The sequence below is a fragment of the Dendrobates tinctorius genome, unplaced genomic scaffold, assembly GCF_039654945.1.
Source record: "Dendrobates tinctorius isolate UK_male_01 unplaced genomic scaffold, ASM3965494v1 ptg000205l, whole genome shotgun sequence".
NCBI lineage: Eukaryota > Metazoa > Chordata > Amphibia > Anura > Dendrobatidae > Dendrobates > Dendrobates tinctorius.
In genome coordinates this window covers 13144902-13160000 of record NW_027361872.1, presented here as the reverse complement: position 1 = coordinate 13160000, position 15099 = coordinate 13144902, and the positions used below count along the sequence as shown (strand labels likewise).

At 43.2% G+C, this 15099-nt stretch overlaps 1 protein-coding gene across 6 annotated transcripts in view; it reads right to left on the bottom strand.

Moving 5' to 3' along the window:
* The window catches only part of EHBP1 (EH domain binding protein 1), a 492549-nt gene that overhangs the window by 85042 nt on the left and 392408 nt on the right, over nucleotides 1–15099 (bottom strand). For all 6 annotated transcript variants that reach the window (XM_073554042.1, XM_073554045.1, XM_073554043.1 and 3 more), the window contains one exon: nucleotides 10614–10717. In XM_073554042.1, coding sequence (XP_073410143.1) covers nucleotides 10614–10717 — 104 coding nt within the window. The remainder of the gene's footprint in view (nucleotides 1–10613; nucleotides 10718–15099) is intronic.

Here is a 15099-nt window from a genome sequence, read left to right as displayed (position 1 = left end):
CTTTACAGTAGGTATGGTGTTTGATGGATGCAACTCAGTATTCTTTTTCCTCCAAACACGACAAGTTGTGTTTCTACCAAACAGTTCCAGTTTGGTTTCATCAGACCATAGGACATTCTCCCAAAACTCCTCTGGATCATCCAAATGCTCTCTAGCAAACTTCAGACGGGCCCGGACATGTACAGGCTTAAGCAGTGGGACACGTCTGGCACTTCAGGATCTGAGTCCATGGTGGCGTAGTGTGTTACTTATGGTAGGCCTTGTTACATTGGTCCCAGCTCTCTGCAGTTCATTCACTAGGTCCCCTCGCGTGGTTCTGGGATTTTTGCTCACCGTTCTTGTGATCATTCTGACCCCACGGGGTGGGATTTTGCGTGGAGCACCAGATCGAGGGAGATTATCAGTGGTCTTGTATGTCTTCCATTTTCTAATTATTGCTCCCACAGTTGATTTCTTCACTCCAAGCTGGTTGGCTATTGCAGATTCAGTCTTCCCAGCCTGGTGCAGGGCTACAATTTTGTTTCTGGTGTCCTTTGACAGCTCTTTGGTCTTCACCATAGTGGAGTTTGGAGTCAGACTGTTTGAGGGTGTGCACAGGTGTCTTTTTATACTGATAACAAGTTTAAACAGGTGCCATTACTACAGGTAATGAGTGGAAGAAAGAGGAGACTCTTAAAGAAGAAGTTACAGGTCTGTGAGAGCCAGAAATCTTGATTGCTTGTTTCTGACCAAATACTTATTTTCCACCATAATATACAAATAAAATGAAAAAAAAACAGACAATGTGATTTTCTGGATTTTTTTTTCTCAGTTTGTCTCCCATAGTTGAGGTCTACCTATGATGTAAATTACAGACGCCTCTCATCTTTTTAAGTGGTGGAACTTGCACTATTGCTGACTGACTAAATACTTTTTTGCCCCACTGTATATATATATATATATATATATATATATATATACACACATATACATATACACACACACACATATATATATTATTTATTATTATAGTGCCATTTATTTCATGTAGCTTTACATATCAAAAGGGGACTATATAATAAAAAGAAAGCACAATAATCTTGAACAAACGAGTCACTGACCGGTACGGGAGCAGAGAGAACTCTGTCCGTGAGGACTCACAGTGTATATATACACACATGTATACACACACATGTAGAGTGAGATATATATGTATATATATTTATATAATTGCCTTGTAATGTTTTAATTTCCTGTTCTGTCCAGATGTCACTGTATCCCAGAATTCCAAGCAGAGGAAGTTCACCGACCACCATATTGGGACACTCAAGTGATGGGTGTCTCAATATAGAAACTGCTGCTGGTACCAACCTATTGCGCGGTACCACCAGCGGAACATTGTCGCACCACACACACTCTATGCGCCGTATATACCACACACACTCACACAGCCTCTTGCACGGTTCCATCAGCGAAGCACCGTCGCACTGCGCGGATTCCGTGTAGGCGCAGTGAATCATTCGGCTGATCTCGGCGGCAGATGCACGACGTGTCTATAGGCAGAAGAAGCCGGTCACATTAAAGGGGTTTTCCCATGAACAAAAGTTCATTTTAAAAATTGTCTGTGTATGACTGTGTATGTAGCATACCACATCTCCTGGGCGGGGGAGGAAGCAAAGGACAATACTGACATTACAGCAGGGGATCACAGAGGATTCATTTTGTGAGATAAAATATTTCACTGACTGTTTTAAAACAATATTTTACCTCACAAAATGTATCCTCTGCAATCTCCTGCTGTAATGTCAGTATTGTCTTTTGCTTCCTCCCCTGCCCAGGAGCTGTGGTATGTTCTGTACACGGTCAGACACAGACAATTTTTAAAATGAACTTTCGTTCGTGGGAAAACCCCCTTTAAATAGAAATTCCTCCTGACATGCTGTGCACTGACTGTTTAGTGATGGAGTACGCAGGTCAAACAAGAGATAACATGAGAGAAAACAGCAGTTGGGGAGAAAGCGCACAGGGGGGAGACAGCTCAAACAGGACAGCACATGAGGGAAGAACACAGCACAGGAAGGAGAGAGACAGCAGACAAGGGGGATAGCACATGGGGTAGACAGGTCAAAGAAGAGAACACAGACGGGAGAAGTCAGCACATGGGGAAAGAGAGGGTGGATAGGTGGGTGAACACATGGGGGGGAGAGATTCTCAACGCTGCAAAGCCTGCCCCCATCGTGACAATACCGCCCTCCCGATGCGATAGCATCAGACCTCCATCTAGTGTGTTTATATACACATATATATATATATATACATATGTGTGTGTGTGTGTGTGTGTGTGTATGTGTGTCTATATGTTGTATACACATGCAAAGACTTTAGAAAAAGCAGCCCTGATCCCTAGAAACGACTTTATACCCCCCCCCCCCAAAGAAATAGATGGACTGAAACACTGCATCTATGTGGTAAATAAATATCTACAGGTTTTTCCACTGGATATGCTAGTCTGGAGTGTGGCCTTTCTTTATTTTTACCATCCCGAAAGAAAACTTCACCCCATTACCCAGAATAGAGGTTTTCAGCTCTACCAAATGTTCTGCAATTCTTTAGATGACCAACTTAAAATGAATGCTTGGGAGGGTACTGCTTTGTGTAGGTATACATCTCATTATGAAACAATATATTTATATAATAATACAGAAGACACCATTATAAAGACCCGCTAACCTGCAGTGGCAACACTACTTTTCGGATTGAACCACAGTTTTAACACATACGGTAATCCCTCGGATCCTGTACATTCTAATTTGTAGGAGTAATTTAGAATGAAATTCTGGCAATATCTCCTGTATTATGTATCCAAAATTTTCTATAATACTGGACAAAGCGGATCCTGCTATGCAGTTCATGCGAGGGTAGGGGTAAGCTGGCTGATGAGGATGGTGAAGTGTACAATATAATCTTGTTTACGCACACAGCTGGCTAGAACAGAAGTGCTGAACGCTGCGCGGTGTTATCCATCACCGAGACGGCGGCTGCACAAAGCAGTGGCGACTGTGCAGTCATGTTCAACACCGCCAATCTGAAATGCCGGGATAGGCCTATTAGGAAATCTGATAGATGGGACTAACCAAGGACTGAATTACAACGAGACAGACATCAGCAAGTAAACAGTTACATCATAGGTAGACCACAACTATGAGAGTCAAAATGAGAAAACAAATCCAGAAAATCACCTTGTCTGATATATTTTGCAAATTATGGTGGAGAATAAGTATTTGGTCACCTAAAAACATGCAAGATTTCTGGCTCTCACAGACCTGTAACTTCTTCTTTAAGAGGCTCTTCTGTCCTCCACTCATAAAGGGCCTGTCACACTAAGCGATATCGCTAGCAATATCGCTATAATGTCACTGGTTTTTGTGACGTTGCAGCGATATTGCTAGCGATATCGCTATGTCTGATACTTACCTCCGACCGGCTCCCCCGCTGGTTATCGCTGATCGCGCGAGAACGTCCTGGACCGTTTCTCGTCGTCAGCTTCCTGCTGGGCTTCCTGCTGTGGAGACGAGCAACGCGTTGACGCGGGCGGGAGGACATCAGGATCGCCTCGTCTGACAGGTAAGTAGCGACCCCCGACCCCTGCGATGTCGCTGGTGAGATCTGCTGTGTGGCAGCTCACTAGCGACCACTTAGCGATGCACCAGCGATCCTGACCGCGTCATATCGCTGGTCGGGATCGCTGGTGCATCGCTAAGTGTGACAGTACCTTTACCTGTAGTAATGGCACCTGTTTGAACTTGTTATCAGTATAAAAGACACCTGTCCACAATCTCAAACAGTCTGACTCCAAACTCCACTATGGTGAAGACCAAAGAGCTGTCAAAGGACACCAGAAACAAAATTGTAGCCCTGCACCAGGCTGGGAAGATTGAATCTGCAATAGGCAAGCAGCTTTATGTGATTAAATCAACTGTGGGAGCAATAATAAGAAAATGGAAGACCTACAAGACCACTGATAATCTCCCTCAATCTGAGGCTCCTCGTAAGATCTCACCCCGTAGGGTCAAAATGATCACAAGACCGGTGAGCAAAAATCCCAGAACCACACGGGTGAAACCTAGTGAATGACCTGCATAGAGCTGGGACCACCGTAACAAAGGCTACCATCAGTAACACACTACACCGCCGGGGACTCAGATCCTGCAGTGCCAGACGTGTCCCTCAGCTTAAGCTAGTACATGTCCAGGCCCATCTGAAGTTTTCTAGAGTGCATTTGGATTATCCAGAAGAGTATTGGGAGAATGTCATATGGTCTGATGAAACCAAAGTAGAACTATTTGGTAGAAACAAAATTTATCGTGTTTTGGAGGAGACAGAATGCAGAGTTGCATCCAAAGAACCCCATACCTACTGTGAAGCATGGGGGTGGCAACATCAAGCTTTGGGGCTGTTTCTTTGCAAAGGGACCAGGACGACTGATTCGTGTACATGAAAGAATGAATGGGGCCATGTATTGTGAGATTTTTAGTGCAAACCTCCTTCCATCAGCAAGGGCATCGAAGAGGAAATGTAGATGGGTCTTTCAGTATGATAATGATCCCAAGCACACCGCCAGGGAAATGAAGGAGTGGCTTCATAAGAAGCATATGAAGGTCCTGGAGTGGCCTAGCCAGTCTCCAGATCTCAACCCCATAGAAAACGTTTGGAGGGATTTGAAAGTCAGTGTTGTCCAGCGACAGGCCCAAAACATCACTGCTCTAGAGGAGATCTGCATGGTGGAATGGGCCAACATACCACCAACAGTGTGTGAAACCTTGTGAAGACTTACAGAAAACGTTTGACCTCTGTCATTGCCACAAAGGATATATAACAAAATATTGAGATGAAATTTTGTTAACGACCAAATACTTATTTTCCACCATAATTTGCAAAATAAATGTTGGCAAATCAGACAAGGTGATTTGTTTTCCCATTTTGACTCTCACAGTTGTGGTCTACCTATGATGTCAATTACAGGCCTCTCATCTTTTTAAGTTGGAGCACTTGCACAATTGGTGGCTGACTAAATACTTTTTTTCCCCCACTGTATATACTGAAGTACATAGGAAGAAAGGAGACCTGGAAACAGCTGTGGAGTTCACCACTCAGGAATCTGGGAAAGGCGAGTGACAATGTATAATGATTGTAGTCTAGCTTCTCCGCAAACAGGGACATAATAAAGTCCTTGATGTTACTAGAAATATGTAACACAATTCAACATGGGAGTAAAATGTTTCATTGGAAAATCTGTTCGGTCCATTTTCTTGGTTTAAAACAAAGTATATTTTAAATGTGGCATCAACACTTGCCAAAATATCAATAAAGCACAGAAAAGTCTATTAACATTTCTTGGTAAGTATCCAACTGCATTGCACATAATATGAGGGCAAGTGCATCTCCAGTAAGGCTCCAACTAGTTCTGCCAAGCTCCAGATTATCAGGCAACTCTTTGCCAGATTACTCGACACTGGAAATGAATTTTATGAGCTAATCTGTGAAACTTCAATCAATGCTGTGTTCTTACTGTCGTCTATGTAAAGCCCTTGGGCCAACTGCAAAATCTGAAAGTATAGGTATGACCTCTGTTAACCTCCATATATAACGGGGGGACATACCATTCGTGCAGCCGTACAGGGGCCCAGGAAGTAAATGGCCAATACACTGTTCTTGCACAGGGGACCGGTTGGTAAGGGGGCTACTATCATCTCCCAATCATCGGGTAGCTACTCTCAGACATGACTACTGTACTGTAAAGGTCCCATACATGCGGCATTCTTGGGTAAAATCTGTGTTCAGAGAATTACTCAGAGGGATGACAGTTGGTGCTCATAAAGTTCTATGGAGGACTGTGTTATTTCAGGAGAACTTGCAGCAGAATGTCTGTGTCTGCCTCTACCTCCTCCAAAGAATATTATGAGCACCAACTGTCATCTCCTCTCTTAGTAATAGGAAAACCTGTCTTCACAGAAAACAGATTTTACCCAAGAATGGAGAATGAAGCATCAATTTAGGAAGTAAAAGAAGCAAATTTCTCTGATAAGATATATATTACAAAGCTGCTTCTTTTCAACTGCATTATTGATTCATGAAATAAAAAAAAAAAAGGTTACTTTTTAAGGCCTCCATACGCATTAGGCCGGATTCACACCACATTTTTGTGGTGTACTTGACGTATCTATCTGTACTGTAGAGAAAAAATGCATATAAATGGATGTTTGTTTTTACATCTCTATATATACAAATGAATGTATGTATGTGTGTATCACCAACCAATCACGAAGAATCTTTCATTTCACCAGAGCTGTTCAAAAAAAGCTGAGCTGTGATTGGTTGCTATGACCAACAGTTTTCCTTGCAACCAATCACTAAGAATCTCTCATTTCATCAAAGCTGGTTAAAAGTAGCTGAGCTGTGATTGGTTGCTACAAGCAAGTTTTCCCACTTGACAACACCTCAGCAGACACTGACATGGTGGGAGAAATCTAGCATCCCCAGGAAACATAAGCTCCAGCCATTGTCTGCCCCCAGAAAGGAGCAGTGAGAACATGACAGAAATGAATCCCCCCTCCCGTAGATCAATGGTATGCAAGTTAGGGCAAATCCACTCAGCATTTTGGTACTGACTCCAGGCTCTCTTAAAGGGATCTCCTGTATGGAAGTTAGGGCAAATCCCTCAGCGCTCTGATTCTGACCCCAGGGTTCTATTAAAGGGATCATTGGTATGCAAGTCAGGGCAAATCCACTCAGCGCTCTGGTTCAGATCCCTGGCTTTCTTAAAGGGATCTCTGGTATGGAAGTTAGAGTAATCCACTCAGCGCTCTGGTTCTGATCCCAGGCTGACGGGATGATGTGGGATATTAGGGGTAGTAATCCGGTAGTGCTGGATGATGTGGGATATTATAGTGAATGTGGCTATGTGAAGTGCACGGGGCTATACACTCAGCTTTAATATATATACACATAGAGAGAGAGAGAATCATTATAATTTGCTATAACTAACCGTAGTTAGTTACTATGCCCAGGCAGCGCCGGGCTGTTCAGCTAGTAGAATATACCGTAAGTAGAAAAAAAGATACGTCAAATTGATAGCAGTCTTGATCCATCACAGGATGCAAAAAAACTTTTAGCTTTTTCATTCAAAACAAAAACTAATCCTTTTTTTAACATAGCATTCCATGAAAGATGAAAGACCAATACAATGTTAAAAGTTTGCTTTTTTTTTTCCCAGAAAATTAGTTACTCCCCCACCTATGTAAAAAAAAAACACTGATCAGTTAAAAAAGAGAAATGGATAAACCTTCTTTAAAGCACATCAGTTTGCAACAGTTTTACAGATCAATTTTTTTGTTTACAGCACAAAAATGTGAGGCTGTTAAAAATTACAAAAACGAGATATGAAACCGGGACTAGATAGCTGTCAGCTGAACAATCACTCTCCCATTAGCTCTCTCGAGCCCCCCATACACATGAACGTGCGGCTTGGCCGAGCATTCATATCTTTTCAAGAAGAAATGTAGCAGCTTATCTCCAGAACACCGAAAGGTTCAAGAGTTAAAGGGGTATTCCCATCTTCAAGATCCTACCACAATATGTAGAAGGTGTAATACTACTACTACTACTACTACTACTACTACTACTACTACTACTACTACTACTAATAATAAATATCTACAATTAGAAATGTAGTATAGTTTTTCTGATTTGCTATGTCCGTTTCCTCATGTGCACTGCAGGACCTTAGGTATCTATGGTTACGACCACTGATACAGTGACAGTTAGCTAGTGGTCTTAACTATAGATGTCTAATGTCCTGTAATGCCTGCACATGAGGAAAGAGACCTAGCAAATCAGAAAAACTATACTGCACTTCTAATAGCAGGTACCGCATATACTCGTGTATAAGCCGAGATTTTCAGCCCATTTTTTGGGGCTGAAAGTCCCCCTCTCGGTTTATACGTGAGTCATATACGCCAGGGGGTCGGCGGGTGAGGGGGAGCGGGGGTGTCAGATCATACTGACCCCCGCCGACGCGTCCAGCATCACCCTTCTTGTCCCACTGTCTCGCTTCCTTCCTTCAGTGGTCACGTGGTACCGCTCATTAAACTCATGAATATGTGCATACTCATGAGTTTAATGAGCGGTACCACGTGACCGCTGAAGGGAGACCGTGGGAGAACGGGGCTGCAGAGACCGCGCCAGGAGGGGGTAAGTATATCCAATATTCACCTGTCCCCCGTCCATCGCTGCTCGCCGCTGTCTGCTGTGTCCTCTGTCAGTGACATTCAGCCAGCAGAGGGCGTGGTGACGTGGTTAATGTGCGTCATGCTCTGCTGCCTGAACGTCACTGACAGATGATGCGGCAGACCGTTGCGAGCAGCGGACCCGGGACAGGTGAATAGCGTGCCAGTGTCACCGCCTGCTCAGGACCCGACACCTGGCCCCCCAGCGACGAGAGGGGAGTATGCCATTTTTTTTTATTTGCAGCCGCAGCATATGGGGTATAATCTATGGAGCAGCATATAGAGGCATAATCTATGGAGCATTTTATGGGGTAGCATATGGGGGCATAATCTATGGAGTATCTTATGGGGCAACATATGGGGCAAAATCTATGGAGCATCTTATGGGGGCAGCATATGGGGGTAGCATATGGGGGCATAATCTATGGAGCATCTTATGGGAGCATAATCTATGGAGCATTTTATGGGGGCATAATCTATGGAGCATCTTATGGGGGAATAATCTATGGAGCATCTTATGGGGTCATAATCTATGGAGCATTTTATGGGGGCATAATCTATGGAGTATCTTACGGGGCAGCATATGGGGGCATAATCTATGGAGCATCTTACAGGGCAGCATACGGGGGCATAATCTATGGAGCATTATATGGGGCGTATTTTGTATGGAACATCTTATGGGGCCATCATGAACTGTATGAAGCATTATATGGGGCTTCTGATTCAATATGGATATTCAAAAATATTTAACCACCTACGGATGTCTCAATTAATTTTACTTTTATTGGTATCTATTTTTATTTTTGAAATTTACCAGTAGCTGCTGCATTTTCCACCCTAGGCTTATACGCGAGTCAATAAGTTTTCCCAGTTTTTTGTGGCAAAATTAGGAGTGTCGGCTTATACTCGGGTCGACTTTTACACGAATATATACGGTATTTCCTAATATTATTATTACACCGACTACATATTGGGATATGATCTTGGATATGGGAATACCCTTTAAAATTAAAATTGCCCCATCCTTGTCTCCTCGATATAATCTACTGGGAAAGATTTTGGAGGCCACCATACACATTAGACTGTCGCCCGATCAGTGTGTTCAGCTGACTTTACTGTATGGGGGCCAATATAGTGCAAGACCACTACAGTGTTAGTAAAGGAAGTAATCACAGATGGACATCCAAATCTAACAACTCCCCATATCTGAACTTCTTGGATCCATGTGTGACATAAGAGACAAGTACATTAAATATAAATAAGTTTTGAACTTTTCAATACGGTCTGTTAAAGAATCCCTAGCCCGCATTCCTCCACCAAATTATATAGGCTCAATATTCTACTACTGCTTCAAAGAAGACATCTGGATTTTCATTATCCAATTGATTTACAGTCGATATAATTGATTGCACCAGAAGCACAAGAGAGGAAGGAAGACTAATTACTCGATCAACATTTAGGCGTCATAAACAGATACAGACTCAATTAGGCAAAGGGCCAAAATTTGCAAGGTGTAAGCGGTTTGCCAAGTTGTGAATCTGTTTCTTCTAAGCTTTGGTCAGGGCACAATCCAGGCTCTCTTAGCAGAAATAAAGACAAGAAAGCCAATTTGTCAAATTATACACAGTGAATGGCCGCTGTCAAACTCTGGCTAGGCATGCTGGGAAACACGCAGGTTCCAGCGTGTTCCTTGCTCTATCCGTCCCTCGCAGCTGTCCATCAAATGCTGCTTTCTCCCCGCGGTCTATTAAATATTTCCCTCACAAATCAATTTTACACATGATCAGCCCATACTCCTACTGAGCTGAACCTCCCCGTTAATTAAGTGAAGAAATTACCATATATATTATATTAATGCAAACATCATTCAGCTGGTAATTCACGGCTGATCTGGATAATGGAAAGGTTGAACACCCATTAACCCAAGTCAACAAAATGGGTTGGCTGGGAAAATCGAGCAGGTCTCCTGTGACTTGTCCCTCTAAACTGCAGAACTGCGGTATCTTCCATGGTAATAATTAAAATCCTCCTGCAAGATCAATACCGGCATCTTTGGATGGGAAGGGTCCTTAATGGCAACGCCTCAAACGAGAAGGGGGACTTTTTGCAAGTGGGAGAAATTCATTTTTTTTTTTTATCTGACAATTATCACCTTGGTGCAGACTAATTCAGCGGTGCGCCCCTCTTACCGAGATTTCAATACATCAGAGATTGACATCTCTGGAAAGGGGAAAAAAAAATAAGAAAAACTAACATCTCATTTTTAACAAATAAAAGCACAATTTTCCCATGCAGTGAAGAATTATCAGCAATCATGAAATAGGGCAGAGAGAGGGGAAAGTAAAATACATTTAGCACTTCATCTTCTGAGGGCTTCTTCTGGGTCTCGGTTATCACCGCTCCTTCATTCCCTCTTTTTGTGTCCTCTTGCATTGATCTCTGCCTTTTCATCTCTGCAAAATAAATAAACAGAAGCCGGAGAAAGTCCATTATATTTTGGTGAGAGGATGAGGATAGGACTCCACATAAAGTGTTCAAGCAGTCAGCGCTGATTAAAATCGACTTTAAGTAAAAAAAAAACAAACAAAAAAAAAACACTTGAAATTAAAGAAAACCTAACAAGTGTAAAACATCTGGTAGCACATGTTGAAAAATAAGTGAATAGGATCCAATATTAGGGTGATGATGTAAATGTAGGACCCAGGAGCCTCTTTTATCAACATTTTCGTTGCTGTCCTTAGCAGCCAATCAGAGCAGCATGAATTTCTTAAAGGGGTTCTCCAGAAATGCAAAAAAATGTGCCTGCCCCTCCCAGTGTAGGAAGATCTGCTCCCAGTGGATATTGTGATTAGTGATGGGCATTCTTGCTTCTCTTGGTGAGCTGGATAATTTGTCTCCGTTCATCAAAAAGAGCTGGTAATTTTGGATTCCAAATGACTATTAAATTTCTGCTCACACACAGGGTAAACTGATGCTTGGAGTTAAATCAGCGAGTATTAATGCGGTTCAACCCCACTCACCTACAGTTAGCCATTGGCAACCCAATTTTCAAGCTTTCACCATGAGCTGCTGGTTGAGTGGGTGGGGTTTCAATTAAATTCAGCAGCCGGTTGGCATCATTCTACCTCCAATGAGAGCCACCCTGGAGTCCAAGGGGCTTTCAGTGGAGTCGTTCACATAAAGGAGCTGACTTGCGTGCGTGCGAATGACTGATCACTAATTCCGATTTAATTCTGGAGATACCAGGGGTGCTGTGGTAAGAAGAGACTACTCACCCTGCTGTCCACCCTGCCTGTCACGGATTTGTCAGAGGCTGCAGACCATCTGTCTGCAGAAGGTCTCGGTTGTTTGCTTTGCAGACTAGTGGCCACCTCCCCTGATGCTAATGACCATACCCGGACCTGGGTGTTTATAACTCCATACCTCCTGTTGGGAGATGCGGGTGTTATTTCCACTTCTTTATTGAAGCTTGGAGCTGTAGCAGTCTGCTAGCGACCTCACAGAGTTTGGAGGGCGTCGCAGTTTCTCTCTGAGTCTACTCTAGCTAAGTGTTCCCCTGGTTTAAGTTATCCTTACTGTCGTTAGTGTTAGTGGGATTGACTAGCGATCATCCTGTCCTTCCCGACGTACGGCTTTTCTTCGGGGGTCACACAGAGACTAGGTATCCTGTTTGGCGATAGGTGCGAAACCTATATAGAGATAGTAGGACAGACAGGGTGATGTTAGATCAGTCTATGGGTCTCTACTCGCCCCTTCCCTAATCCCTTTGTGTTGTACTTAGTCTGCCCCACACTGTGCATGACACTATCTGATCTAACACTGGAGATACCTAGAGTGCTGAGGTAAGAAGAGACTGCTCGCACTGCTGTCGACCCTGTCTATCTGATCCAATACTAGAAATATCAGGAGTGCCGAGATAAGAAGAGGCTGCTCACACTGCTGTCCACCCTGTCTATCTGATCTAATACTTGAGATATCAGTAGTGCTGAGGTAAGATGAGGCCACTCACACTGCTGTCCATGCTGCCATATCGAACACTGCAGATGTCAGGAGAACTGAAGCAAGAAAAGACAGCTCACATTGCGAGCCTCCCTGTCTTTCTGATCTAAAACTGGAGATACTAGGGGTACTGAGAGTAAGGAGAGGCTGCTCACACTGCTGTCCACCCTTGTCTGATCTAATACTGGAGATACAAGAATTGCTGAGGTAAAAAGAGGCCACTTGCACTGCTGTCCACCCTGTCTTTCTGGTCAAATACTGTAGATATCAGGGATGCTGAGGAAAGAAGAGGCGTCTCACACCGCTGTTCATCCTGTTTCTGATCTAATAATGTAGATACTGGAGGTGCGGAGGTAAGAAGAAGCTGCTCACACATCTGTCCACCCTGTTTCTGATCTAATAATGGAGATACCAGAGATGCTGAGTAGTGATGAGCAAATGTGCTCGGATAAGGTGTTATCTGAGCATCCTTGGGTGCTAATCAAACGTCTGTGGTGTGCTCGAATACTATGTTCGAGTCCCCGCGGCTGCATATTTCGAGCCTGTTACTTAGGCTGGCAGTTGCTGTGACCTGGAGATAACTGTACAGTATTTGGTATATGTTATCTCCAGGTCACATTAGCACAGCTTTCTACCACACACGCTCATAGACACCTATAACTAGGGTTGGACTGGCCCACCAGAGAAAGGGAGAATTCTCCAGTGGGACCCGCTGCCCCAGGGGCCCCCAGCCAGTGGCGTGTTGCTAATTGCAGCACACCACACAGCTGCTATAGGGCCCGTGAGTCAGGAGGGTATGCCGGGCGGAGCAGCGGGTGACTGGAGGCAGGAGCCTGCTGCTGCGCCTAAAGCCTGTGCCCTCTGCTAAAGAGAAATGACTATTCACTGCTCCCCACGTCCCTATGGGAGTGATCATTTCACTTTAATAGTGGGCAGTGGTAGCTGCAGGCTTCCTGCAGCTGCTGTGCGATCACGAGTACCCGCTACTAAAGGGAATATATATTCACTGCAAGCCCCGCCCATCGGAGGGTATTTTCTTTATTTTTTTTTTCCATTTTCGGAGAACCCCTTTAAACTCCTCTGGAAAATCAAACTATGTGCTGTGTTTGGTTGCTATGGGAAAAGAAGGCCAGTTTTTGCTATACATGTTTGACAGATAAGGCCTTTAGGCATTATACAAAATATAACTTCGTAAAGGACATCAATCTACAGTCTTCATCTTTCCAAAGCTAATGGGAAAATTAGAACAATGACCGGATTGGTTGCTATGGTCAAAAAGTTCATACATAGGTGGTTCTCTTTCAGCTAAGGTTTTGTGAAGGAGATTAAGGGAGGTAAAATTGTGGAAACCAACAAGGTGCTGAGAGAGACACGAGACCAGCCAAACCGGATGAAGACAAGCAATTAATCAACACTACATGTTTCAGGGATGGTCCGTCCCCTTCATCAGGTAGGTACTTTTACCTTGCTTAATCTCCTTCATGTTATGGTTCCAGTGTTAGGAGTCTGGGGCTGTTGGACGGTAAAGCAACAAACAAGGAGAACCATATTGGCTGGGGTCAGTGTTGTGCCTGATCTGCACAACTCTCGGAGGTGAGTGCGGTAATTCCTCCTCTTTCATCGCAGGCCTTCACATGGAGCACGCTTTCTCATTTTCTCAAGCTAAGATTTTGTGTCATATAACGAATCCAAACAGATCCCAAGGATATCAAATGTTTTATGATGGGGTTAAATTCATGGTTTCCAGCCACTTCATGGCTAGAATAGCGATGCTTGCTGGGTTATTCTTGTCGTCAATATCAATAGAACTGTGACAAAGGATCACAATGAAGCACTTTATGGCAGTGACAACATAAAGCCCAATTCATAAAGAAGTTTTCAACATAAATTAGGTATAAAACAGCTTGATATTTCACAAACTTTTTGCGTAACTAACATCTTTTAACTTTTAGACTTTCTCCATTTTTCAAGTCAATCCCGGTCAGCTCCGCCAACTCTTTAAAAAGTTTGCGGGCCTTCCCGGTGAGGGCACTTGGCTGAGCAAACTCATCATATTCTATGTACGGAGGCTTGGTGGTTAGCACTGCAGCCTTGCAGCATGCAGTCCTGGGTTCAAATTCCACCAAGGACAACATCTGCAAGGAGTCTGTATGTTCTTCCCGTGTTTGTGGGGCTTTCCTCCGGTTTCCTCCCACATTCCAAAGACATACTGATAGGGTATTTAGATTATCAGCCCCAATGGGGTTTGTTATTATGATGTATGTAAAGCGCTGCAAAATATGATGGCACTATATAAGAAAAGCATAATAAATAATAATACTTTGACTTGAGAACATTTCTTGCTGTGGTGCACGACAGCTGAAATATGCAACAAATTTATTAAGCAGCGCATGCCTTTAATGAATTTGGAAACCTTACTCCAACACACAGGATATAAAGAGATTCTTTATTGTTTAGGCAATATGATGAAAAAAAATGTTCTATGCTGTAACCACCAGCGATCAGTTATAATCTATGGGGAAACTTGTCAGTATAGTGGGTACTAACTAGTGTATATTATTATAAGGAATTTAGATTGTGAGGCCCAATGGGGATAGTAAGTAATTGACAAACCATATAAAGTGCCATGGAATATGTTGGAGCTATGTAAGCTACAATAATAATCCTGTTTAACGAGATATATGTGGCTGTAAACATAATGGCGCAAAAAATTAGAGCTGGGCATGAATTACAGAATACTTTACTTATTCCTAAAAAACACTTCTTTTAGGAAAAAATAGAAGTAGGGGTTAATTGGGAGTGTCAAAAAAATACCTTAGTTCCTCAATAACAATAA